Genomic DNA, 26,084 nt, shown 5'->3' with positions numbered 1-26,084 from the left:
ATTTTTCATCGAGTCGCTTGAACATTTCTGAAAAGAGAGCCAGGTCGCTGAAGCACTTCATCTTGCAGGACAAATTTTAAGTCTGTCGAGTGCAAGACGAGAAATTCGACCAGATGACCCTCTATTCAGCAACAATTTAGCAAGTTAACCACGCTTGATGTAACCCCAATGAACACAAATGAGAGTTAACTTTATCATTACAAAATAGATAAAATTATGTATAATTCAAGCTTGAATCAATCGATTTCTTTCCTCTCTTGACTGGGTGAGTGTTTCCATTTGAGTGCCATGTCAGATGAATTGGGTAACATGCAATACCTTGTAGTGTGGGTCTTCCTTGCTCCTAGCATTGGTGCATGGCTTTCTCTGACCAGGTCTGCTCTGCTGATTGGCCTCACAGCTCTGTTAATCAAAGATAAAGAGAAGAGACTGAATGGAATCGGGCATTCCAAATTGGCTAAATAATTTGTCTTGATAAATAGCCCATTGCGGTTTCTGTAAAACAGTGTAGTTTTAATGCAGCAAGGATTTTGTGGTATCATTTATGGGTCTGAGTTCAGGGGAATTGATTCTTGCAAACAGCTTCAAGTCATTCACGGATAAATAAGGTTGTAGATGAAAATCCTCTAACGCAGCATGAAAACAACTACCCTCGACCAATCACTTCAAGCATGATTGTTTTTTGCTGCTGAAACTGTGTTTATTATGTGCACTGTGGTATATTGGGAATATAGTGCATGTATTCTTATGGGTTAAATTGTGTTTTCTGTCTATGGACACACATAGGAGTATCGCCTTTTTTTGATTTCTCGTTTTTATATTTGTATCTAGTAACGTTTATTTATCATTCTTCTGCAGGGGTTGTTGATCTACTTTTTGACACTGCTCATCTGTTGCTTGTATTTATTGCAGTTCTGAGGCCAGATTAAAATAACAAGTTACTTGGGCTACGTCCATCGTACCTTGCTACAATTATTTAACAGCAACTTCCTGATGCTTACAATAAACCCTCTGTTTAAGCACTAACTCCAAGAAATAAAACTAGTGCATACTAAATTGTCAATTAGTTTCCCCTAAAATACCATAAGGCTTAAATGTTCATACCATTTCAAAGCAGGTTAAGTCACCCTTTGTGTGGACTAAATACAATCAGCTGATTTTGGAAATACTTAGATCTTTGGTTAAATTTCTGCCAGTTGTACAAAATTGGGTTCTTTAACATCTGATGTGGCAGTAGGTAGAGAACTGATTGCCTGGGTTCTTTCCCCGCTACCATTCTCCTCTTCCATGTCTGCACTTATATATTCAGGCTATGTGATTATTCCAGATTCCAACAAAAATTATATTTAGAGATAAGAAAGAGAGCTTAATGCTATTTATTGTCTTTTCCATTCTTAGGTTAGTCAAAAACACCTTAGTCAATGGACCAAAATCAATTCATGCACATCAAGGTGCCAGAAGCAGCACAGATAAATCACTAGTGAATTTTTGTCTAGTATTGGTTGAGGGATTTGTGCTAACCAGAGCATCAGAACTTCCCTTTCTACTTTCCAAATCAAAGTGTTATATGGACCAAACCAGACCTCCTCAAAATATTTTAAGAAGGTAGCCTAGACCCTAACTTTTTCTTATTTTTAAGGCAGATGTAAAGTGCCTTGTTCTAAAGGCAGTGCAATGGTCAAACTGCGCAATGTTAAGCAAAAACACAATTTATTTAAACGCTATAGTTAGAACACAGACAAAAGAAAGAAGAATTTAAAATAACTTAACTCTATTTGGAAAACTTAATGGAATAATAGATGCAGAAACTGTTACTAATTATTTGTTCCAATACAGTAACATCCATTAATACCCCCTTGGCAAAAAAGGAAAATTCAGAAAAATAGATTTGCCTTACAGGTAACTCTGTGGCAGAGAGAAACCCCAGCTTGTCGCTGTAACTGAGAGGGGGAAAAGATGGTTTCTACTACTTCAAGCCCACCTCAGCAACTGTTTTAAACTAAAGGCTGCCTCCATTAATTCAACTTTTATTTTTAAAAGACCCAAGGCCTCTCAAGCTGTTTACTTTCTTACAGATAGCTCGTAACCTCTTATTCAATCTCTCTTTCTTGTGGGGAAAAAAAGACAAAATAAGCTCTTAAAGCCACAACATTGTCACAATAGAAAGGTTAGGAAAGGTGGTGGAGTTGTGGTAATGGCTCTGGATTTGTAATCTATAGTTCTGGATTTGAATCCCATCATGCAGATCATGAAATTTGAATTCAATAAACAAAACAAAATCCAAAAAGAGAAGTTAGGCTAATGGCAGTTGTGTAGATCTGCAGCAATGTGATTGACTCTTAACTGGGCAATTAAGGATTAATTAAAGCAAATGATGCCCATGCCCATGCGCAAACAAGTTTAAAAATTGTGGAACAAAAACAGATGTTGCTGGGAAAGCTCAGCTAGTCAGGCAGCATCTGTGAAGGAAAAATCAGAGTTAACATTTCGGGTCTGCTGATGCTTCCTCAGAACCACAAAAATGTGGCTCTTCTCCTGACCCCTCAGAAGGCTTCATGTTTTGTCACCTACCTGCACATGTTAAAATTGTGCTCTGCATGGCCAAGTTTAGACCATTAACGCAGATTAAGATATGCAGTCGTACTCTATTATAAATCTTCTGCCACTCCAAATTCACCATTTCCCCTCTCCCTGTTAATGAGTAAACTTCAAACTCATCCTGCTACTGTTCTTTTCATTCCATGGATTTCAAGTGTGCTTTGGAAATCTATGCATATCATGTACATTGCATTACTGACATTGACATGCTTTCTTACATCAAGTTAATTAAACACAATTTTCTTTAACAATTCTGGGCTGAATTTCCTTAATCTGTATAAAACAAAGCAACTAAATTTTGACCCAGATTATTGTTTCTTTTAAAAAAAACTGTCCTGTTCCTGAAGTTCAACTGACCGGCCTGCAGTTACTGGACTTACCCAATACCTCTTTCTTTAATTAGGGAAATATAGCATTTGGCCTCTGACACCACACCTGTATCTGGGGAAAAAATGAAGTTTCTGGCCAATTTCCTCAGCAGCCTTGGATGCATCTGAACTGATATTCAAACTTGTTCGCTTTAAGTACCGTTCGACTTTTTCAGACCTCCTGTTTTCCAACATTTAAACCATCCAAGGCCCTAATATCTCAGCTTTTACTATGACATTGACAGCATTTTTTTTCCTTCTTAAAAGCAAAAATAGCATTTCAGCCACGCTCAGCCTCCACGTGTCACTCCTTTGTATGGTCTTTAATTGGCCCCATTCCTACTTGATCTACTCTTTTGCTATTCATGTGCTGGCAGAAGACTTGTGGGTTATGTTTTCTATTAGTTCCCAGTCTTCTGTGAAACTCTTGCTTTATTCAGCATGTTCTTTATTCAGTTCAGCTGTGAACCTTCAATTTTTAGCTTGGTTCTCACATGTGTCATTGACCTGACATTTCTCTTTAGGACCTTTTTTCTGGTTTATCTTAATTTCTATCTTGTCATCCAGTAAGCTTAGTTTAGGTTGTCCTGCTTTTTCCGCTCACAGGAGTCTACCAAAGCCAGCTTCTTTTTAATGGCAGTTCACATTACTGTAGTTTTGCCTTCCAATTAACCTAGGCACATACGTTGTCACCCCATAGAAATTGTTCCCATCCTGTAATTGTATGTTTTTATTCTAGGTTGCCTCTTCTCTTTTTCCAAAGTCTCATAATGTTTAAGTTAGCAATGATCACCATCCCCAGTACATTTCCCGTTGTCATTTGGTTCCCTTGTCTCATCGCAGTTCCCAGAATCAAGTCCTGTAACACCACCTTTCTTTTTGGGCCAGAAGCTTATCAATCTAAAAAATTCTATTGAACACACTTCATAAACTCTTCATCTACCCAGTCCTTGCAATCTTACAGTCTGTAACAGGATAATTTTAGCCGCTCATTATAAGTAACCTATAGATTTTGCATTTCTGTAATTCCTTGCAAATTTGTTCTTCTTCACTTTTTTTCTCTGGTTGGATATGCTCAGTAATGGAATGCCACTTCCCATTATTTCTTAATTCCAACCAAATAGGTGATATTCTTGATTCATCTCGGACATCTTTTTTCTAGCATTTTAGTATTTTCCTTAATATTACTGCAGTCTCTTTAATTCCTTCTCTATCTCCCTGTATCCTGGAATATTTAGTACCCAGTTTTGATCTTTATTGAGCTGAATCTCAATTATTGCCATATTATATTCTCAATTGGACAGCTGTGTCTTCAGCTCATCAATCTTATTTACTACTTGCATTTACAAATGTGCAGTGTAAGCTTAATTTAGTCCTTCCTAATTCCCTCTTAATTCTGACCCACTACTCTAGCTTTCTCTCTCTTTATGATATATAAATAAAATATATATATATCCAAATTCGTTATACACCTTGTTTTTCCATTTTTACGTTACACTCTAGTTTGTGCCAATTTAGGTGAAACTCTTCAGAATAGCACTAATAAACTATGCTGTAAGGTCATCAGTTTCAACCCTGTTGAGGCGCAACCCATCTGGCCTATCTGGTTCTCACCACCTGCGGGACCAGTCGCCATGTCTCAGGATTCTGAATCTCTCCCCTCTGCACCACCCTACACCAACACATTCTTCTTTGTGTTCCTATTTCTGTAGACTCGTTAGCACATGGCACTAATCCAGCAATTAATATCTTTGAGATCCTGTTGCATGGTGGCTCAATGGTTATTACTGCCGCCTCTCAGTGCCAGTGACCCGGGTTCAATTCCACCCTCGGGCGACTGTCCGTATGGAGTTTGCACATTCTCCCCTGCACAGTGCCTGCGTGGGTTTCCACCGGGTACTGCTGTTTCCTCCCACAGTCCAAAGATGTGCAATTTAGGTGGATTAGCCAGGCTAAGTTGCCCGTAGTGTTCAGGGATGTGTAGCTTAGCTGGGTTATAGAAGGATGGGTCTGGCTGGGATGCTGCAATGGGCGGTGTGGACTAGTTGAGCTGAAGGGCCTGTTTTCACACTGTAGGGATTCTGTGTGTGTTTCTATGTTCTTTCCTGGCTCCTTAAAAGCTTTTCACTGGATCTTATCTTGCTTTTTACCAGAGTGATTGGTTTTCACTCCCTGCTGCTGCTCAGCGGTATCCTTTTAACCCTGATATCATGGAGGCTCATCTAACTGTTTTCCTAGAGGACAAGAATGCTCTTTGTTCTTCAGTACTAGGAGGAGTCAGATGTAAACTGGAAACCATAACCTATCTCATCATTCTTGGCTGCCTGACAGTTAGCCATTTTCTTGCTGCCTGTGTGCCTTTAAGCTGCAGGGTGACTGCATCCCAAAACATGCTCTCTGTATAGCTTTCAGCTGGCATATGAACTGCTGTGACTTCAGCTGCTGCTGCTTAGACCACAAGATGTAGAAGCAAAAGAAAGCCATTCAACCCATTGAGTGTGCTGTGCTATTCATTTGGATCGTGTTTGATCTGATAATCCTCAATTTGACTTTCCCACTCTTTCCCCATAATTCTTGATCCCCTTAGTGGTTAAAAATCTATTTATCTCAGCCTCGAATATCCATTATGACCCAGCTTCAAAGGCCATCTGTGATAAAGAATCCCACAGATTGACAACCCCATTCAAGAAGGAATTCCTCCTCTTGTCTGTTTTAGCTGGGTGACCTTTGCCTCCGAGAGTATGCTTTTGGCCCTAGATTCCCACAAGAGGAAGTTGCCTTCCACATCTAGCCTGTCAAGTTTCCTAAGAACCTTGTATGTCTCAATAAGGCCCCTTCTCATTCATCTAAATGCCAATGAGTACAAGCCCAACCTACTCAACCTTTCCTCATTAAAATTTCCTTTGTACATTCTCTGGACTATCTCCAGTGCCAGATATCTTCCATTTGTTAAGGAGATCAAAACTCTTCACAGTATTCTAGGTGTTGTCTGTCTGGTGTCTTGTATCATCTTAGAGAGGTCTTCCTAGTTATTTGCTCCATTCCGTTTGGAAAAAAAATACAGTAGTCCATTGGTCTAGTACCTGCTGAACTTGTATTCTAGCTTTTTGAGATTTTCACAGATTGGCACAATGGCTCAATGGTTAGCACAGGTACCTCACAGCACCAGGGACCTGGGTTTGATTCCATCTTTGGACTGTGGGAGGAAACCCACGCAGGCATGGGGAAGAATGTGCCAACTCCACACAGACAGTTGTCCAAAGATGTGCAGGGTGGGTGGATTGGCCATGGGAAATTTCCCGTAGCTTCCAGGGATGTTTAGGTTAGGTCGTTTAGACGTCGGGAAATGCAGGGTAAGGGGGATGGGTCTGGGTGGGATGCTGTTCAAAGGGGTAGTCAGACTTGTTGGACTGAATGAGCCAGTTTCCACACTCTAGGGATTCTATGATTCTGTGAAAATCACCCAGTCCCTGTGTGGTGCAGCTTTCTACCATCTTTCTCCATTTAAATAATAATTAGCTGTCCTGTTTGTTTTGCCAAAGTGCATAAACTCACGTTTTTCTACATATTCCATCTGCCAAATTTCCACTCACTCATTCAACCTGTCTATGTCCCTGTGTAGATTGTCATCTTCAATACTTCACTTCCCACCTATTTTCTTGGGATCTACAAACTTGGTATTAATACACTCATTTCTACCATCCAAGCCATTTAATATATTATTAATCACCTGTTCAGATGTACTATGACAGTTCTCTGGAACAGGTTGGACTTGAACCTGGGTTCACTGGCTCAGAGTAGGGGCAATACCACTCATCTACAACGGTCCTAGTCAGTAATTTGTATTAAGTTATTGTGGCCCCAGCAGTGATCTCTAAAGCATTTCACTAGTGTCGGTTACCATCTTGAATCAACGTGTTTTATTAGTTGGCCAATCCTCTATCTGTGCTAATACACTACTCCCAACACACTCTTATTTTGTAGTCTCACATATGGCTACCTTATTGAATGCCTCTTGGAAACCCAATTCTGTTACATCTTCTGGTTCCTGTTTATGTGTTGCACTTGTTACCTTCCCAAAGAACTTGAATAAATTTATTGGGCATGATTTCCGTTTCACAAAGCCACAGTGACTTTGCTTGATTATGTTTGTATTTCTAAACGCTCTGCTCTTGCATCCTTCATAATGGACTCTAACGTTTTCCCAATGTTATGCAAACTGGCCTGTAGTTACTGATTTTTTTTTTGCTTCTTTTCCTTTCTTTTTAAAGAGGGGCATTACATTGACAGTTTTCCAATCCTCTGGAGTTCTTAGCTTTTCACTTTGCAGTTTGTTCAGGACCTTATTTCCTGCTCAGATCAAAATGATCTCTACTTACAGTTTGATCAGTTATTAAGGTTAAGGATAATTGCCTTCCTTCTGCAGTAGTATGCTGTCCAGTATCTTAGTCTTTTCATTTTTGTAATGCGCCCAGACAGGAGGTAGGCTTTACCTTGTCACCACAAATACAATATCAATATAATAAGGAGGATGGACTGAGATCTCCTGAGCTGCGGTCAGGGACAGTGCAAAGTCTGAAAACCCCTCTTTTGATTCATAAATGGAGCCATTAGTGCACTCAGGCAAAGAGAAAACAAGAATGGTGAATTGAACCATTAGTGTGGATGTTGTCAAGGTGAAAATGGCTTCAGCAATGGAGAATGCACAATGCATGAGAATTGCTGGATAATAAAAAAAAATCTTTTACCTTGTATTGTACTTCTGCAACAAAACAGAATTGAGTTTGATTTTTTAAATTCTGGATTTTTAGAATCTGAATATTTATTTTAAGACTAGTGTGATCATGTGTATTGACAGTCACAGCATAATGAGACCTTTACTAAGACACATTTAAAATGTTCTCTTGTTAAGTTGAGTTTTTTAACTGCTGGCTTATCTTATAATTATAACATAAAATTAAACAGATCTCAATGTATTGTTCAAAGGAGGACTGTTTGTTTATCAACCTTTGACTGAATTTTAGGCCTAATTAAAGTAGGGAATGATCCTGCTTGAAAGCTTAATTGTTTTTTGGGTTGAATGCCCACAGCAGATACAGTGCTGGGTAAATGCAGGCTAAAATTGCTTTTATCCTGTTTGGACCTCAACCCTATTTTATATATTAAAGTGCTCTTGCTTTAAAATATAGTACTGGAAGATTAATTTGTGCTACTTAATTATGGCATTTCCATTTTCTATACTTGCCCTCATCATGACCTTGCTGAATATTTAGAATGATTTCTAGTTAATGCTGAGTTATATTTCATTTCTAACTGTGGACGTATGCCCATTAAGAGCTGTATCATGAGTGCCGAAACTAATTTCTCTTGGGGCATTTATAGCTGTGAGAGGAGACTTTCATGCCATCTGTCTGTGCTGGCTTTAACCCAGGATTCAGAGGTGAAAAGGACAGTGTTCTGACTGTGCCACCTATTCCCCAAAACACTGCTTTCAGCCCTGCAAGGCCTTGACTGCCTTGTGATTGGACCATTCCTTTTTAAAGTGTGATGTGGCTTGGAGAATCCAGGGATTGAGTGGTATTAGAAGTTGACTTTCTGTTTATTAGAATGCTTTGGATAGAATAACTTCCCCATATCCGTGTGCTAAATTATCAGACCAGTGATAGTTCTTGGCTTTGCTGGCAAATGCACAAAAACATTTCACCACTGACTGACTATTATTACAGTATCTCTACAACAGCCCCTTTCAAGCCATCAAAATTTTGATTTCTTTGCAAGAAAAATGCCACTAATCATTTCACACACAATCCATATTCTGAATATGTACAGCACAATGTTAGTTCTGTTCAGGGTTTCAGAATAGGATTTTTTTTATAAATAGTTCAAAGTTCAGGCTTTAATGTGTTCTGTTAGTTTCCATTGGCTCATTTCACAGTCTGTTATGTGGCAGCTGAAAAGTTGTCTCTGTCTCACACACACACATTAAATTGAGTTAACAACAGTCTTTCGGGCATCATGCCTGACATGAAAATAGATGGGGGGAGTTGCATTTAGGTTTCTTGCATTTCAGAATATAAATTGCTACTATTAATGAAACATTTGATTTCTCATTATAATAATTACTTTTCACAAAAGAGTTATTTTCATTGAAATTCTTGGTGTTTTTGTCTCTACCTGTCTGTCTTCTCTAAAGGATTAATTCTTAGCTGGTGTGCACTTCCATCAGCTCTAGAAATTATCTGGTACTTGTCCAAGATGTACGATGTTTAGTGTTGCCAAGATAATTGTTGGGAGGTTGCGGCTGAGCCTGATGCTTTCCTCTATTAATTGGATTTTCCAGCAGAGGTCACTGGATAGCCATCTGAAACAGAATCCCTGACTGATTTTTTTCAATCCAATGCAACTCAGCAATAAAGAAGATGCTTTTCATCAGCTGAAATTAACTCTAATAACTAAGTACTCTGGTAGTACTACTAGCTCATGGTATGTTGTCTAATGTACCAGAAACCACTAACTCAGGTTGTCAAAACTCCCAGGACTGCAGACAGCAATATTTGTGTTAATGGCTTCTTATCTTCATGAACTAGACCTTAAGTGAACCTCTTACTTTCCCATTATTTCCACAGAGTCTACTCTTTCGGACACAATAGCTATAGATCAAATCTGAAATTCCTGAGAAGAGTGCAAACTAGATAGAGATCATGCGCGGGATGCCTCTCAGAAAGAGTAGAACACTGCACTGACCTTGTATGCTTTCAGAAATTCTGTACCTTGCTCTTTGGTGTTTTCATCCATTCCTTTCCTCCTCCTCCCATTTTTAAAAAAAATCTGTCCTCGATCAGCCATTTACTAATGAGCAGCCCAAGTAACAAGTATAGTTTTGTTTGGCCTTGCCGCTTACTTTTTTTTAATTTTTTTAATTTTCCAAGAAACATGCATGAGGATGAGAGAAAAAAGTATTGCTGATTGTGGTCATGTACTTGTTCTATTTATAATGATGTGCATGTTGTTCTCCCCCCTTCTCCCGCCGCATGCAGGGATTCGGGTTCGTAACTTTCGAATCTAGTGCTGATGCCGACAGGGCGAGGGAGAAATTACACGGCACGGTGGTTGAGGGCCGTAAAATAGAGGTGCATGTCTTAAAAACAAAATTATTTCCTTCTGTAAATTTATTTTAAATGTCTTGCCTCACCTTTTTATTTTATACACTGGTTGTTCGATGGTCATCATATGTGCGTCATTGTTCTAACTACCCCTTACCCCCTCCCAATCTTTCTTGCACTCTTTAATTTACGTAGTAATTCCTGCAGCCTTGCTGACCAGAATTATGTTTGTGTTGGTTTATTTTGGCCTTTGTCGTGCAAGGCTCCTTCTTTATTTTGTTTATGCAATGAGAATGTCCAGTTTTACCTCTGTGTCTTTCAAAGCAGGGTGCAAGTAGGTTCCCTTTGTTTTCTGAGGTAAAACTACCGAAACACACAAAGAAGTGAGTCAGTTTTCTTCAAAGCAGTGCTGAGGGGTGAATCCATCAGTGGAGACAGCCTCTTCGTACGTAAATAAGAGTCTTATCGAGTTTCTTTGGACTGCCTTTCCAAGCAGCTGCAGAGAGCCTTAGATTTGTGGTCAAAACTACTTGAAATATTCAATGCCAAATTGAACGTTATCACATTATAATTTGGATAATTATAACAAAAAAGCTTTCACATTATACCTACCCTCCCATTTGAAAACAAACTTGTGTAATCTAGGTATTGTTTCCTAGGCCTTGGATCTATTGCTAACCAGTCAACCTGCAAACAACTTGGAGTGTGTTTGTCCAAAGAGGGTCTGAAATCTTGTTAATCTTGTAATTTTCGATAGAATATTCTTAATTTCAAGTGAATTTTAGGTCTCAGATTTCCTCCTCAGCTCTGCCTTGTATGCAGACTGGTCTTTATGAATCATTTAAAGTCTTTTGAGTAAGATGTTTGCATATTTTGCTTTTTTTTATATTTCCCTCCTCGATGATGTAGCATTTAGGGCCCTTCACTTGAGTCACAGTAACCATGGTAACTATACATGCTGGCGATGGTACGCAAGGGGGTAAGTGAACCAAGAAAAAACAAAACAAACGAACACAAAACAAAAAGGAAACCCATCTGCCATTTCACGTTTAACGCTACGAATGTGACTTGACTTGTCGTTTTCCCCTTTTCCAATGCTGTTTTTTGGTGCCGCCTGTACTGGATTGTACATATTTTTTTTTAAGCAGCCTGAGCTATATTTGGTAGTTGATTGATGGTGACTCCTACACATCTTACTCAGAGTTTTAACGACGGTTTTGCTGATTAATGCACCCTTTCTTTGTGTTTGTTTGTCCTTGTTCCCCTCTCTCCCCCTTTCCTTGTATGTCACGCCTGTGAATGGTTACTCTGTTTCTCTGGGATTGTGCCTCCTGTTTCTATTGGCTCAATGTGTGGCTTCTCCAATGGTTCTTGGCCCTTCTTGGTACTCATGTTGCACACTGCTGGAAAACTGACTTTTGCCCCCTCACCTAATGTTTAAAATCCTACACTACTATCTTCTTTAATTTTTAATTTTTTTTTGGCATGTTCTTTGTTTCATTGTTTTGTTCCATAGTTTTTAGACTTGTTTGTGTGTGACCAATCAAAAGTAAACCTGGTACTTCTCAGGCTAATAATTGTATGGAGACTTGATGAGAGAGACTGTTTTTTGAAAAGGGTTCTGGTTGAGTCCATTGTTTCTTAAGCACCTACTCAAAGACTACCCATTTGCACTGAATTTTAATAAAAATTAAACTTTATCTTTAGATCTAATTTTAATTCTAAGCTAAAAACATTGAAGTATTTTTAGAAATTAGGTCAGTTTTTATCAATATGGACTACTCCTTAAATTTGAAGGTGTTCCATTGTCTCTGTTTTTTATTTCTTGTTTAATTCTATCCCTGAAGATGGTTTTCATTCAGGCTTACCAGCCCATAGTTACCAGAAACCCCTGGTATCTTCCTAAAAGGGCACTGTTCACTTGTGATGGTGTTTAGAGAATATCGTGAGGCTGTTGGCTTCGAAGGGGGCATCAAAGCTAAGCCTGATCTTTTCCACACCTGGTATCCAAAGATGTGCACTGCCAGGAAAGATTCATTAGGTAGCAGCAGTGAGGAAATATTGCCTGATTCTATCCGTTCCTAATCCCAGTGACACTGGCATCAAATGCTGAAATGTCCTTGATTCAAAGCTGGTGAAAGTTGGCATTTCCAACTCTCAAATTGAACATGGGACCTGCCTGATCTATATGGATGCGAACTATTTACCTATTGAATCAGTTGGAGAGTATATTATTTCAGCCTTTACTACTTTATTTAAATGGAATTCAGAATGCATTGAATGTTAGAAGTGAACCAGAGTCAGGTCACAAGACAGAATAGGGCAGTATGACAATACAAAGTTGCTCCTTAACAACGTGGACTTATAATCTTGGATCCTCACTGGCAGTAATAAAACTAGCAGACTGTGGCAGCCTCTAATGGATAAGCCCGTAGGTCATAATGACAGTCACACATCACTCAGCAGTTACTACTTTTAATACAATATGCCATACTAATGTCTGTAGTTCTTTATAATTAATTTAAGGTAATAAAATAACCTCTGTGTAGCTATATTAGGGAATATGGTCTCTGCCATGTTCTAAGTTAGTTCCTCTCACCACCAATGTCCACAATTCCAGGACCAATAGATTACGTTCTTTTTTGAGTAAGTGTAGTTTCTGCGAAAAAGTACCTTTATAAAATATCACTGCGATAACAATCAGTTCGTTTTAAACATATCTGTTCCTAGCCTGTGCTCAAGGGCATTATTTCCAAAGATGCAAATGAGCAATGATTGACAGAATCAGATCTTCTATCTGTCCAGGATTCAACAGGAAAAATGTAGCTTTCAAGTGATGCCTTATTAACTCGTGCCCATTGTGGAAGCCCTGATAGCTACAACGATGACACATTTGAAGCCATCACTGGGAACTGAGCTCATCTGTTTGTGAAGCGTTCCTTTTTGACTGCTATCTTTGTGGCATCTAGAGAAATCTGTCCTGTGTACTGTGAGAAGGCTTGAAAGCAACAGGACGTGTAGTGAATTCTGCAATAGAAAAATTTCTGACAGCTTTAAACAAAAAAGAAACGGGCTTCACAGATCTCAAGCTCTCATGACTCATCTGACACATAGAAACGTGAATTTTGTAGAAACATTCTGGCTTTTTGAAGAAATCTAATCTAATTAGCTCTTCCTGTATAATTCTACAAATCTTACCCCTTCAGTTATTTTTGTTTATTCCAGTTCCCTTTTGAATCTATTGCTCTATCAATCTCTGCATTCCAAATTATAATAAATCACTGCATTTTAAAAAAAAACTTTCCCTATCTACTCTTAGCTAAACCTATATCGTTTTGAACGCCTCTATTAAATCTCCTCCTTTTAATTTCTATGCTGTGTAAGGAAAACCGTTTCAGCATCTCTCCATGCACTGAGGTCCTTCTACCCTGGTCCCAGAAAATTGCCTCTGTACTTCCAAATTGTTGACATCTTTCCTAAAGTCCAGTGTCCAAAACTGGACTCAATGCTTCAGCTGATATTTAGCACTGATTTACAAAAATAATTTTTTTAAAAGAATCTTTAGTGACATAGGGACAATGTCAAGGATCTCCTGCTTTTTAACAACTTAACTTTCCTTGCCATGTTCAAAGAGTTGAGTGTGTACATACTGGTGTCTTTCCTGCACTCAATCTAAATTGCATTTTTTAAATAATATTGGCTGTCTCTACCCTCCCAAATCATTTTATTATCTCCACTAAATTTGATTTCCAGTCTGTGTGTATAACCTTCTGAAGCCTAACACTGTTTACTATATTCCAAAGTATGACTGCTTTGTGGGTGTGAACTGCTCACTGAGCAAAAAAAGCTTGTAATGCTGATGAATGACAATACAAACTGTCCCACAGTTTGTTTCTGAAGACCTACTAAAATACACATTCCTGCCCAAACTCATTCTCTCCGAAAGTAGAAGAATCTTCTTGTAACAAACTCCATCTAATAGGATCAGTAGTTCCTCCAAAAAAGAACCAAAAAACAGTGGTTGGTGGAGATCAGAAACAAAATGAGAAATTGCTGAGAAAACTCTTAAGTCTGACAACATCTGTGGAGAGAAAGCAGAGTTCACATTTTTGGTTCAGTCACCCTTCCTCAGAAGGAGAAGCATTCTTAAGAAGTGTCACTGGACCAGCAGTGTTAACTCTGCTTTCTCTCCACTGATGCCATCAGACCTGCTAAGCTTCTACAACAACCTTGCTGTTCTGGAAAAATAAGCAAATTTCTTAATCACTTAATCAGTCAACCAACACAAGGCACAGCTGTACAAGATGAACCTGTATTAAACTGATCTCAGAGCTAATGGGAACTGCAGATGCCGCAGAATCCGAGATAACAAAGTGCGGAGCTAGATGAACACAACAGGCCAAGCAGCATCTTAGGAGCACAAAAGCTGACATTTCGGAACGGATCTCTCCCGGGTTCTTATGGTACAGTGGGCAGTGGCCCTACCTCTGAGCCAGGTGACCCAGGTTCAAATTCCATGCGGTCCAGATGTGTGTCATTGATCAGAAAATACCTGTTGATCTGTCCTGAGGATCTTGTAGTACAGTGATAGGAGAGCTGGGCTCACAATGTATCATAACATCTCTGAACAGGTTGATTAGGAAGTATCTATCCTGAGGAACTAGAGGCACTTGTGGTGCAGAGGTAGTGTTCCTACTCTGGAACAGGAGGCCTGGGTTCAAGTCCCACCTGCTTCAGAGGTATGTTAACATTTGGAATAGATTGACTGGAAAATATCCACTGATCTCTCCTAACTGCGAGGTCACTTATTATCCTGTGGTTCAATAGCTATTATCAAAGTGAACACATGAATTTCATATTTCACTTTTCATAATTTTACAGGAATAAAGGGGAAGTGAACTTGCCTGAGAAACAATGGTTTACTTTTGAGTGTCCTTGTTAAAAATATTTTAAAATATTTTGCGATCATTAATATACATCATGTTAAAAAGTAATTTTAAATTTTTCTAATTCATACTTAATATTATATGCATCGTAATTAAGCTAAATCTGTTGTTTTTGATGGACTTGCATGTTCTGTACTTTAAAAGCAGTGACCATTTTCTTGACTAATATGCTGGTTCTGTGTCAATCTGTGCACCTCAGGTAAACAATGCCACAGCTCGAGTGATGACTAATAAGAAGATGGTCAGCCCTTATGCAAATGGTAACATTTTCAAATATTCAACACGAGTAAATTTTAGTATGTTTTGGTGTGGTTCAGGAACATTGTTTCAAGCTTTCAGTGTGAGGGTAGCATTATACTAAAGTCTTATAGAAGCAGAGCTTTATTTCTGCATGGGTTTCGGTCATCGTAAACTCTTCGATAACGAAATGGAAACAATTGAACTGGGTCATCATGCCTAACATTAATGCCTGCACTCCCTATGGTGTAACATTGCTTTCTACAGATTAGCCTAGCCCAAGATTAACTGCCTGGATTAAGTCATCAGACTCGAGCTATTGTGCCAATGGAAAGTTATGGCCCCTTTTTCACTGATGTGCTTTAAAAACTGATAGAAGGTCTTTCTTAATTCCGTGCAGTAACTTCTACAGGGAAACGGGTGCTTGTACACCTCTGGATCTGTGAAGACAAATATTTGGACTAAAGTGCTAAAATTTCAAGACAAAGATGTTGAGTGCTAGACTGGGAGAGTTTGATTTCTTAAGGGGCCAGCAGAGCTTGGCTGGCAAAACAACCCCAATGTTCTGATTAGAAGCTTTTCTTCAAAAAGGTTTAGTTTGGCTGTAGTGGCCTCAGAAATAACTGGCCTGCGTTTCCTTTGGAGTTTACATCAAGAATGGCCATTTCAGTGAGGTAACGGGAGGTTGCTGCCTGTCTATACCATAAGACATAGGAGCAGAATTAGGCCATTTGGCCCATCAAGTCTGCTGTGTCGTTCATTTCATGTTTCTCAATCCCATTCTTCTGCCTTCTCCCCATAACCCTTAGTCCCTTTGCCAATCAAGAGCCTATCCATCTTTGTCCTAAATACACTCAAAAATTTGGCTTCCACAGCCCTCTGTGGCACTGAGTTCCACAGATTAACCACCCTCTGGCTGAAGAAATTCCTGCTCATCTCAGTTCTGAAGGGTGGACCCTTCGCTCTGAGGCTGTCTGCTTGGGTCCTAGTCTCTCCTGTTAGTACTATCTCTACCTAGATAGTCCAATGTATCCAGGTCTCCCAGTGTTATGTAAATTCCAATCTGATCACACCACCCTTTGCCCACCCCACAATCCTTCTAACCTGCATCAACTGCAGACCCAGAGGCCTCAACAGCACATTTTATGACAAGCCCTTTTTCCTGGGATCATTCTTATAAGCCTCCTCCAGACTATCTCCAATGCCAGCACATCCTTACTTGGATACCAGGCCCTAAAACTGCTCAATATTCCAAATGCAATCTGACCAGAGCCTTATGCAGCCTTAGAAGTATTTGTATTCCAATCCTCTTGAAACTAATGCTAGCATTGTATTTAAAAATATAACAATAGAAAATAGTTTACACCTTCACTCTTCCTACCAAAGTGCATAGCCTCACACTTCCCCACATTGTACTCCATCTGCTGTTTCTTTGCCCACTCTCCCAGCATGTCCAAGTGCTTCTGCAACCTCCCTGAATCCTCAACACTGCCTGCCCCTCTACCTAACTTTGTGTCATCTGAAAACTTAGCAATAATACCATTAGTTCCTTCGTCCAAATCGTGAATGTGTAATGTGAATAGCCGTGATTCCATCACGGACACTTACGAACTCCACTGTTCACTGGCTGCCATCTTGAAAAAGACCCTTTTAACCCCAATCTCTGCCCTCTGTCATTCGGCTAATTCTCGATCCATTGGCAGTGCCTTGCCATGAACACCATGGAACCTTACTTAGTAGCCTCCGGTGCAGCAGCTTGTTGAAGGCCTCCTAGGAATCCAGATGGGTTTTATCCACTGTCTCTCCTTTGTCTAACTTGCTCGTTACCTCCATAAAGAATTCCAGCAGATTTGTCAGGCATGACCTCCTCTTGATGAAACCATGTTGACTCAGCCCTATTTTACCACGTACTTCCAAGTACTCTGCAATCTCATCCTTCATAATAGATTCTTTAAAAATTACAAAATCAAAATAACTCATTCATGTAGCTAGATTACTCAGCACAATGTGTTTAGGAACAGCAAAGTGTATTTGTCGAACAAAAGAACATTACTCAGGAAGGTGGTGATGTAGTGGAATGTCACTTGACCAGTAATCCAGAACCCAGGTCTGTGTTCTGATGACGTGGTCAGAAGTCACAGGACACCAGGTTATAGACCAACAGGTGAAATCACAAGCTTTCAAAGCACTGCCAATTCATCAGGTGACAATGGGGACATAAAACATAGAACACAGAACACGATATTGTGCTGACCTATTACCCTACTAAGATCAATCTACCCTGCATACCCTACATTTTACTATCCTCCATGTGCCTATCCAAGAGTTGTTTAAAAGTGTCTAAAGTATCTGACTCCACTACCACTGCCAGCAGCGCATTCCACATGCCCACCACACTCTGTGTGAAGAACCTATTTCGGACACCTCCCTTATACCTTCCTCCAATCACCTTAAAGTTATGGCTCCTCATCATCATCATTTCAGCCCTGGGAAAAAGGTCTCTGACTGTCCACTGTATTTATGCCTCTCATCATCTTGTAAACCTCTATCAAGTCACCTCTCAACCTTCTTCGCTCCAATGAAAAAAGCCCTAGCTCCTCAAACTTTCCTCATAAGACCTGCCCTCCAGTCTAGGCAGCATCGTGGTAAATCTCCTCTGTACCCTCTCTAAAGTTTCCACATCTTTCCTGTAATGAGATGACCAGAACTGAACACAATATTCCAAGTGTGGTCTATTCAGGGCTTTATAGAGCTGCACCATAACCTCACGGCTCTTAAACTCCAATTCCCCTACTAATGAAAGCCAACATACCATATGCCGCCTTTACAACCCTATCAACTTGAGGGATCTGTGGACAGGAATCCGAAGATCCTGCTGTTCCTCCACACTGCTGAGAATCCTGCCATTAACCCTGTATTTTGCATTCAAATTTGACCTTCCAAAATGAATCTCACTTTTCTGGGTTGGATTCCATCTGCCACGTCTTTGCCCAGCTCTGCATCTTGTCAATGTCCCGTTGCAACCTACAACAAGCCTACACGCTGTCCACAACTCCTCCAACCTTCATGTCATCGGCAAACTTACAAACCCTCCCTTCCACTTCCTCATCCAAGCCATTTATAAAGATCACAAAGAGCAGGGGTCCCAGAACAGATCCCTGTGGAACACCACTGGTCACCCAGCTCCAGGCTGAATACTTTCCATCTACTACCACCTCTGCCTTCTATTGGACAGCCAGTTTTGTTTCTAAATTTCCCAGAATCCCATGCCTCCTTACTTTTCGAATGAGCCTACCATGTGGAACCTTATCAAATGCCTCGCTAAAATCCATATACACCACACCTACTGCTCTAGCCTCATCGATGTGTTTTGTCACATGCTCAAAGAATTTAATAAAGCTTGTGAGGCATGACCTGCCTCTCTCAAAGCCATGCTGGCTGTTTCTAATCAAATTTGTTTTTCCAAATAATCAGAATCCTCTCCAATAACTTACCCACCACAGAAGTAAGACTGCCCGGTCTGTAATTTCCAGGATTATCCCTATTCCTTTTCTTGAACAAGGGAATGACATTTGCCCCCCCTCCTATCTCCTGGGACTACCCCAGGGGACAGAGAGGACGCAAAGATCATTGCCAAAGGGGCGGCAATCTCTTCCCTTGCTTCCTGTAGTAACCTTGGATATATCCCCTCTGGCCCAGGGGACTTATCTATCCTCATACATGGCTTTGGTTCTTTCCAAGGCAGTTATTGAATTCTATTTCACTAGAAATCTGGAAAAGAAAGTTAGCCTCATGGCAACCATTCCGTTGATTTGCCATCGTTTTAAAAGAAAACCTAGATGATTTTAATAATATGCTTCAGAGAAGGAAATCTGTCAGCCTTGCCTTGCCTGGCCTACATATGACTCCAGACCCACAGCAATGTGAGATGTAGAAAATAGGAACAGGTGTAGGCCATTGCACCCTTCAAACCTTCTCCACCATTCAGTATCATTGTAACAGATCATCCAACTCAGTACCTTTTAACCCTACTTTCTCCCCATACCCTTTGATCCTTTTAGTCCTAAAATGTAAACCTTGAACTATAATTTGACTTTCAACTGCCCTCTGGACAATATATGCTGGTCCAGTTATTGACACCCACATTCTGTGAATGAATTTTAAAAACTATCACTTACTGGAATGACCATTGTTTCATTTACATTGATCTGTTTGCTTTTGAATATGCAGCAGAGCAATGACCAATAATTTTTTTAAAATACGTTTGTAAAAACAGGATAAATCTGAAAACATGTCTTTGGATGTAATTTACCCTGAACAATGATACCAATTATTATATGTGATACAGCAATTTAAAATTTTGGGATGTGAGCTGATGGAATCACTGCCGAGGGTTCAGTGTGTGTGGTGAGAATTAGTTGGAACATGTTAAATTTAGATTATTGCACTAAAGAAAGGAGGTACCTATATTAGAGAGAATACAATGATTGATCACCAACATAAGGGAGTGGGCTATGAAGAAAGATTGGAGAAGCTGAAGCTTCAGAGTGGACAAAGCAGCTGGCTGTGTTACCAAAAGCACAAAGACCAGTACAGCACGAGAACAGGCCAGTTAGTGTACCAAGCCAGCATCAACATGAAGCCTTTCTAAACTACAATCATCTTGCCTCTACATGGTTTGTGTCCCTCTGTTCCCTGCCTGTTCATATCTACCAAGATGCCTCATAAATGTTGGTATTTCATCTGCTTCTACCACCTCCTCTGGCTGTACATTCTATGCACTTACCACCTGTGTTTTTTAAAAAAAACCTGCCACCTACACTTGCCCCCACACCACCTCCCTCACCCCTATCCCAGGCCCCAAGATGACATTCCACATTAAGCAGAGGTTCACCTGCGCATCTGCCAATGTGGTATACTGCATCCACTCTACCCGGTGCGGCTTCCTCTACATTGGGGAAACCAAGCGGAGGCTTGGAGACCGCTTTGCAGAACACCTCCGCTCAGTCGCAACAAACAACTGCACCTCCCAGTCGCAAACCATTTCCACTCCCCCTCCCATTCTTTAGATGACATGTCCATCATGGGCCTCCTGCAGTGCCACAATGATGCCACCCGAAGGTTGCAGGAACAGCAACTCATATTCCACTTGGGAACCCCGCAGCCCAATGGTATCAATGTGGACTTCACCAGCTTCAAAATCTCCCCTTTCCCCCACCGCATCCCAAAACCAGCCCAGTTCGTCCCCTCCCCCCACTGCACCACACAACCAGCCCAGCTCTTCCCCTCCACCCACTGCATCCCAAAACCAGTCCAACCTGTCTCTAGCTCCCTAACCTGTTCTTCCTCTCACCCATCCCTTCCTCCCACCCCAAGCCGCACCTCCATCTCCTACCTACTAACCTCATCCCACCTCCTTGACCTGTCCGTCTTCACTGGACTGACCTATCCCCTCCCTACCTCCCCACCTATACTCTCCTCTCCACCCAACTTCTTTTCTCTCCATCTTCGGTCCGCCTCCCCCCCTCTCCCTATTTATTCCAGAACCCTCACCCCATCCCCCTCTCTGATGAAGGGTCTAGGCTCGAAACGTCAGCTTTTGTGCTCCTGAGATGCTGCTGTCCCTGCTGTGTTCATCCAGTCTCACATTTTATTTTCTGCCACCTACATTTCCTTTCAACGTCCTTCTTTTACCTTAAACCTATGACCCCTTGTAATTGGCATTTCTACACTGGGAGGGGGGAGAAAAACTCTGGCTATCCATTCTACTTATGCCTCTCGTAATTTTGTAAACTTATGTCAGGCTGTCCCTCAAACTCTCACGTTCTAGAGAAATTAAGTTCGTCCAGTTTCTCCTCATAGCTAATATCCTCTAAGCCAGGCAACATCCTAGTAAACCTTTTCTATACCCTCTCCCAAAGCCTGCACATCCTTCTGGTAGTGTGGTGATCAGAACTGTATGCTATTTTCCAAATGTAGCCCAACTAAAGTTCTGTACACTTGCAACATGACTTGCCAATTTTTATACTATATGACACGGCTGCTGAAGGCAAGCAAGCCATATACCTTTTTGATCACCTTATCCACTTGTGTTGCCACTTTTGGGAAAATGTAGAAGGTTAAAGCTGTAATGCTGTGCCATTTGCTGTATACGTCTCATATATTTGACCTTCCAATGTGTTCTCCTGCAGTTCAGCTGAGATGTTCTCCCTTATCAGTAACACAACTCCCATGCCTCTTTTACATCCTTTCACACCTGAAACCTCTAAATGCCAGTCTTGCCCCCCTCTCAACTAGGTTTCTGTAAGAGCTCCAACATCATAGTTATATGTATTAATCCCAACATTCATGTGCCTTACCTGATATACATGAAAACAAATGCATTTCAGACCACCAGTCCTGTCATGTTTCGTAACCTAGTCTTACTGGCCTCAGTCTCTAGCCATTCCTCAGTCATTTCACTTGCTGTCCTACTGCTCTGTCTCCTGCCAGCCAGCTACACTAGTTTCAACCATTCCAAGAGGCACTAGCAAACCTTACTGCCAGGATTTTGATGTTCTCCTAGTTTAGGTGCTCGTACAAGTTCCTCCAGCCGTGGAAAATACTCCAGTGGTCCACATGCTTGAAGACCTCCCTCCTACACCAGCTGGTTAGCCACATATTTAGCTGTTTTTACCTTGTAGCAACTACTTCATTTGAAAATAAATTTAACTCAAATTAATTTACAACTAGCTGGTTCCTGGTGTTAGATTATTACAAAAAAAACTCTGTTCTATAAACATCAATCTAGTACCACTCAAAACCCTAGTACTGTACTACTCTACCACTGGCCTAAATACCACTACTCTCAAACTATTTGGGTACAAAAATTAATGCGAAGCCTCTTCCAGGGATGCCTAACCTGAAGAAGTTACCCTCCGGACCAACCTCCGGGAATCTCTCTCCCACTGCAACTCTCTTGTAATCTCTTCAGCCTAGAAACTGCTACCTGCTAACCTCATCCCACCTCCTTGACCTGTCCGTCCTCCCTGGACTGACCTATCCCCTCCCTACCTCCCCACCTATAATCTCCTCTCCACCTATCTTCTTTTCTCTCCATCTTCGGTCCGCCTCCCCCTCTCTCCCTATTTATTTCAGAACCCTCTCCCCATTCCCCTCTCTGATGAAGGGTCTAGGCCCGAAACGTCAGCTTTTGTGCTCCTGAGATGCTGCTTGGCTTGCTGTGTTCATCCAGCTTCACACTTTGTTATCTTAAGCTTGCTACTTGAAACTGGCAGACATGGTGAATGTGCCAATTTCTCCCAGAGTCCTCCTTGGCCACATCTCTCAGCCACCTTCTGTTGGATGCTTTTTCATGTTGAGCACCAGGTCCTTCACTTTCCCCGTCTCCATCATGGTGACTGCACCCTGACTTCTCCCAGAATCCTCCTCAGTCATTTCTCACCAACACCCTCAGTACCTGACTACAACACACTCTCAAATATGCACATACTGGCAAATTATACCAGGAACTTAAAAGCAAGCGTGGCTTACATAGCCATTTAATAGAACTAGAGAGCATTACACCTGTGAAGAGATATGCTTATATCTTATTCAAAGGAGTAATAAATGTTTAGAATGTTCCAAGTGTTTGCATACAGCCTTGTAGCTACAGTTGAGTGTTGAATTACAGCAATGGAATTGAGATGAAAGATGAGCAGTTCTGTAAAGACAGGGGACATTCCTGACTCTTCTCATCTGGACCTAATCTTTGGCTCTCCTCTCACAGAAAACCAGCATGAGCACACTCTTTGAGTTAGCTGCTTGCATGTCCAACCCATATCCTTCAGTGGGATTAACCTAATCTCCTGCCTGATTGGGAGCAGGATTTTTTCTTTAATGTGTACAGCTAATATCTATGTCAATGCAAGCCTGTTTCTGGACTACACATTTCCAGTTCACACTGAAGGAACTGATTATGGAGGGAATATGTTTTAAAGTACAAAATAAAGAGTTTCATAATGATTCATACATTAATTATCACGACAGATAAATAGTTTACTAGAATATTCCAAATTGGCCCAGTATGTAACTTGAGACAATTTGTGCTTGACTGGAACATTCATTTTTAGTACAAATTTAATATTGGCTTCTGAAATAAATTATTTTTCCCTTTTCCTCTATTCCTTCGCAACTCTGATTTCACTTTTCTCCCCATTCTCTGACAATATCAATTTTGTGACAGGCTTCAGGTTCCATGGGGAGCAGACACCCTCCAAGTTACCATTTTTCATGTGTGAGGCCAGATGGTGAGTGTTCTTTTCTCAGGCACATCACAGCTGAGCTCAGTCTCCTGTTCCCTCAATGCCCACACTCTCAACCCATGGAAAATTTCTGGGCACTAATCAGTTGCAGAAATCCTGACTGAGTTTCTGCTTTGTTACTGAGGTCAGTTGTAGCTCCATACCTTTGCTCCCTTGATTAAGATCAGCATATAGTACAGACCGGTGATTACACCTTGGCCATTTTTGCATCATATCTTTCAGCTTTTGCAATGCTTTAACTAGCTGTGATATCAGAAGCATATGGTTAAATATCATAAGTTTAGTTTTAAATAGGCCTACAGCTGCAAGCCTGGAATAAGCTTTGAAGTATCTGATTGATGTTGCTAAATTTAGGGTTTACACAGTGGAGGATAAGAATGTCATGCCATTCCATTAGCGATGCTAGCTCATTGGTTCCTCTCCCAAGTGGCTAACTTCAAATAGAAACCTGGGCAAAATGTCAGCAATCTGTTCAAGTGTCAGTTTAAGACTGTTTGACAATTGGACTATGTCTGATCTGTTTGCACTTTCTACTGACACCCAAGCACTTGTACATTTCACCAGATTTATGAAAATCCAGGCTAATTAATCCTTTTTCAGCTCAGAGTATGAAGAGCTGCGGTGGCTGTAACCTGCTAATTCAGAATGCATTGGAGAGCAAAATTGTAACCGTTGCATCTATTTGGCTCAATGCCACACTCAACAACAGTTTTGACCACTGGAATTCAAGTAATTGGTTTCCTTTAATGGCTCCCTATTTCCTCGTGCCTCGAGTTTAAAAGATTAAGTTTCCTTGTACCTCCCTACCGCCTCTTTGTTAACTCTTATAGCCCTATAATTGTTCCTTCCCTGACTTCCGAAACTCTCCGTACTTCCAGATTTCTGTACACTTTGTTGTGTGTCTTCAGTTAGGTGTGATGTGGAAGTGAAGGCCTGACGAAGAAACAGTGCTCTGAAAGCTTGTGAATTCAGATAAACCTGTAGGACTGTAACCTGGTGTAGTGTGATTTCTGACTTCAATTAGATCGGTATCAGGCTGTGGAATTGCCACCTTCATCAAAAGGCTTTCTTATATATGCCTCTGAGCAAGTTTTGATCTTATTCTTACCATATATTTTTGAAAATGCCAGAAAAGAAACATTTTTAGACATTCTTCTGCTGTACAGGCTCTATAAATACGTTGTTTCATAATTACTGGAAAGTTTTCTTTTAAGCAGTACTTCAAAAGGCAAGCAAAGTATCTCAGTCTGCATATTGAGTAGAGTGAGATTCATCTGAAGGAAAAGCACAGTGGACATTTTGGGTATAACCCATCTCCTGAAGAAGGGTTGTACCTGAAACGTTGACTGCTCCCTTCTTCCAGATGCTGGCCTGCTGTGTTCTTCTAACCTCCTGTTAGTCTACTTTGGATTCCAGCATCTGCAATTATTTTGTCTCTAGAGCAAGATTCCTGGTGAATTACGAATACAGTTCATGTATTCTGCTTCCTTTACTTATGGCATTGCCTCTTCTGTGGAACAGCACCCAGGTGCCAGTCACCCTCTGAACTATGACATGATTCTGGTTAATGAATGGTTTACTCATTAATATCATTGCCCTGCAATGCTTAGCCAATTTGCTTGTGAGGCCTAAGGGTGAGTTTTAGATCAATAGATTTGTCAGCATGCAGTGTTCACTCCCAGATTAAGCTTGATGGTTTTCCATCTGAAACCCAGGGATGATGAAGATAACATTTTGTAACAACCTCCAACTACATGCAGTAAATGAAGTGCAGTGGTTCAAGAAGGCAGCTCAGCACCTTTTCAAAGACAATTAGGAACCAGCTCTTAGGGATCTCTGACCACAGATTGACACGGAAAGCTTTGAATCTAGGTTTTTTTTCTTAGTGCTTATGAATTATTGGGTTTTTGTGTTATTTTGCTTCAGATTGATACTTGATTTTGCATTAATTTCAGTTTAATTTAAAACTTTTAGGCTGGAAGCTGAGCCCTGTGGTCGGTGCTGTCTACAGCCCTGAATTTTATGCAGGTAAATATTTTGCTTTTCTTATATGGATAGGTGACAATGTCCTGGATGTGAGTTTGCTCGCTGAGCTGGAAGGTTCATTTTCAGACGTTTCGTCACCACTCTAGGTAACCTCATCAGTGAGCCTCCGACGAAGCGCTGGTGTTATATCCCGCTTTCTGTTTATCTGGTTAGGTTTCCTTGGGTTGGTGATGTCATTTCCTGCGTTGGTGATGTCATTTCCTGTTCTTTTTCTCAGGGGATGGTAGATTGGCTCCAAATCAATATGTTTGTTGATGGAGTTCTGATTGGAATGCCATGCTTCTAGGAATTCTTGTGCATGTCTCTGTTTGGCTTGTCCTAGGATGGATTTGTTGTCCCAATCAAAGTGGTGTCCTTCCTCATCTGTATGTAAGGATACGAGTGATAGTGGGTCATGTCGTTTTGTGGCTAGTTGATGTTCATGTATCCTGGTGGCTAGCTTTCTGCCAGTTTGTCCAATGTAGTGTTTGTCACAGTTCTTGC

The 26,084-nt window shown here is 40.7% G+C and overlaps 1 protein-coding gene across 1 annotated transcript in view; it reads left to right on the top strand.

Moving 5' to 3' along the window:
- Positions 1-26,084, top strand: part of LOC125447092 (RNA binding protein fox-1 homolog 1-like) — a 347,070-nt gene that overhangs the window by 276,671 nt on the left and 44,315 nt on the right. The window contains 3 exon segments of the mRNA XM_048521195.2: positions 10,004-10,096; positions 15,215-15,275; positions 25,530-25,583. Coding sequence (XP_048377152.2) covers positions 10,004-10,096; positions 15,215-15,275; positions 25,530-25,583 — 208 coding nt within the window.

This window comes from Stegostoma tigrinum, chromosome 38, assembly GCF_030684315.1.
Source record: "Stegostoma tigrinum isolate sSteTig4 chromosome 38, sSteTig4.hap1, whole genome shotgun sequence".
Classification (NCBI taxonomy): domain Eukaryota; kingdom Metazoa; phylum Chordata; class Chondrichthyes; order Orectolobiformes; family Stegostomatidae; genus Stegostoma; species Stegostoma tigrinum.
This window is presented reverse-complemented; position numbering and strand designations above follow the sequence as displayed.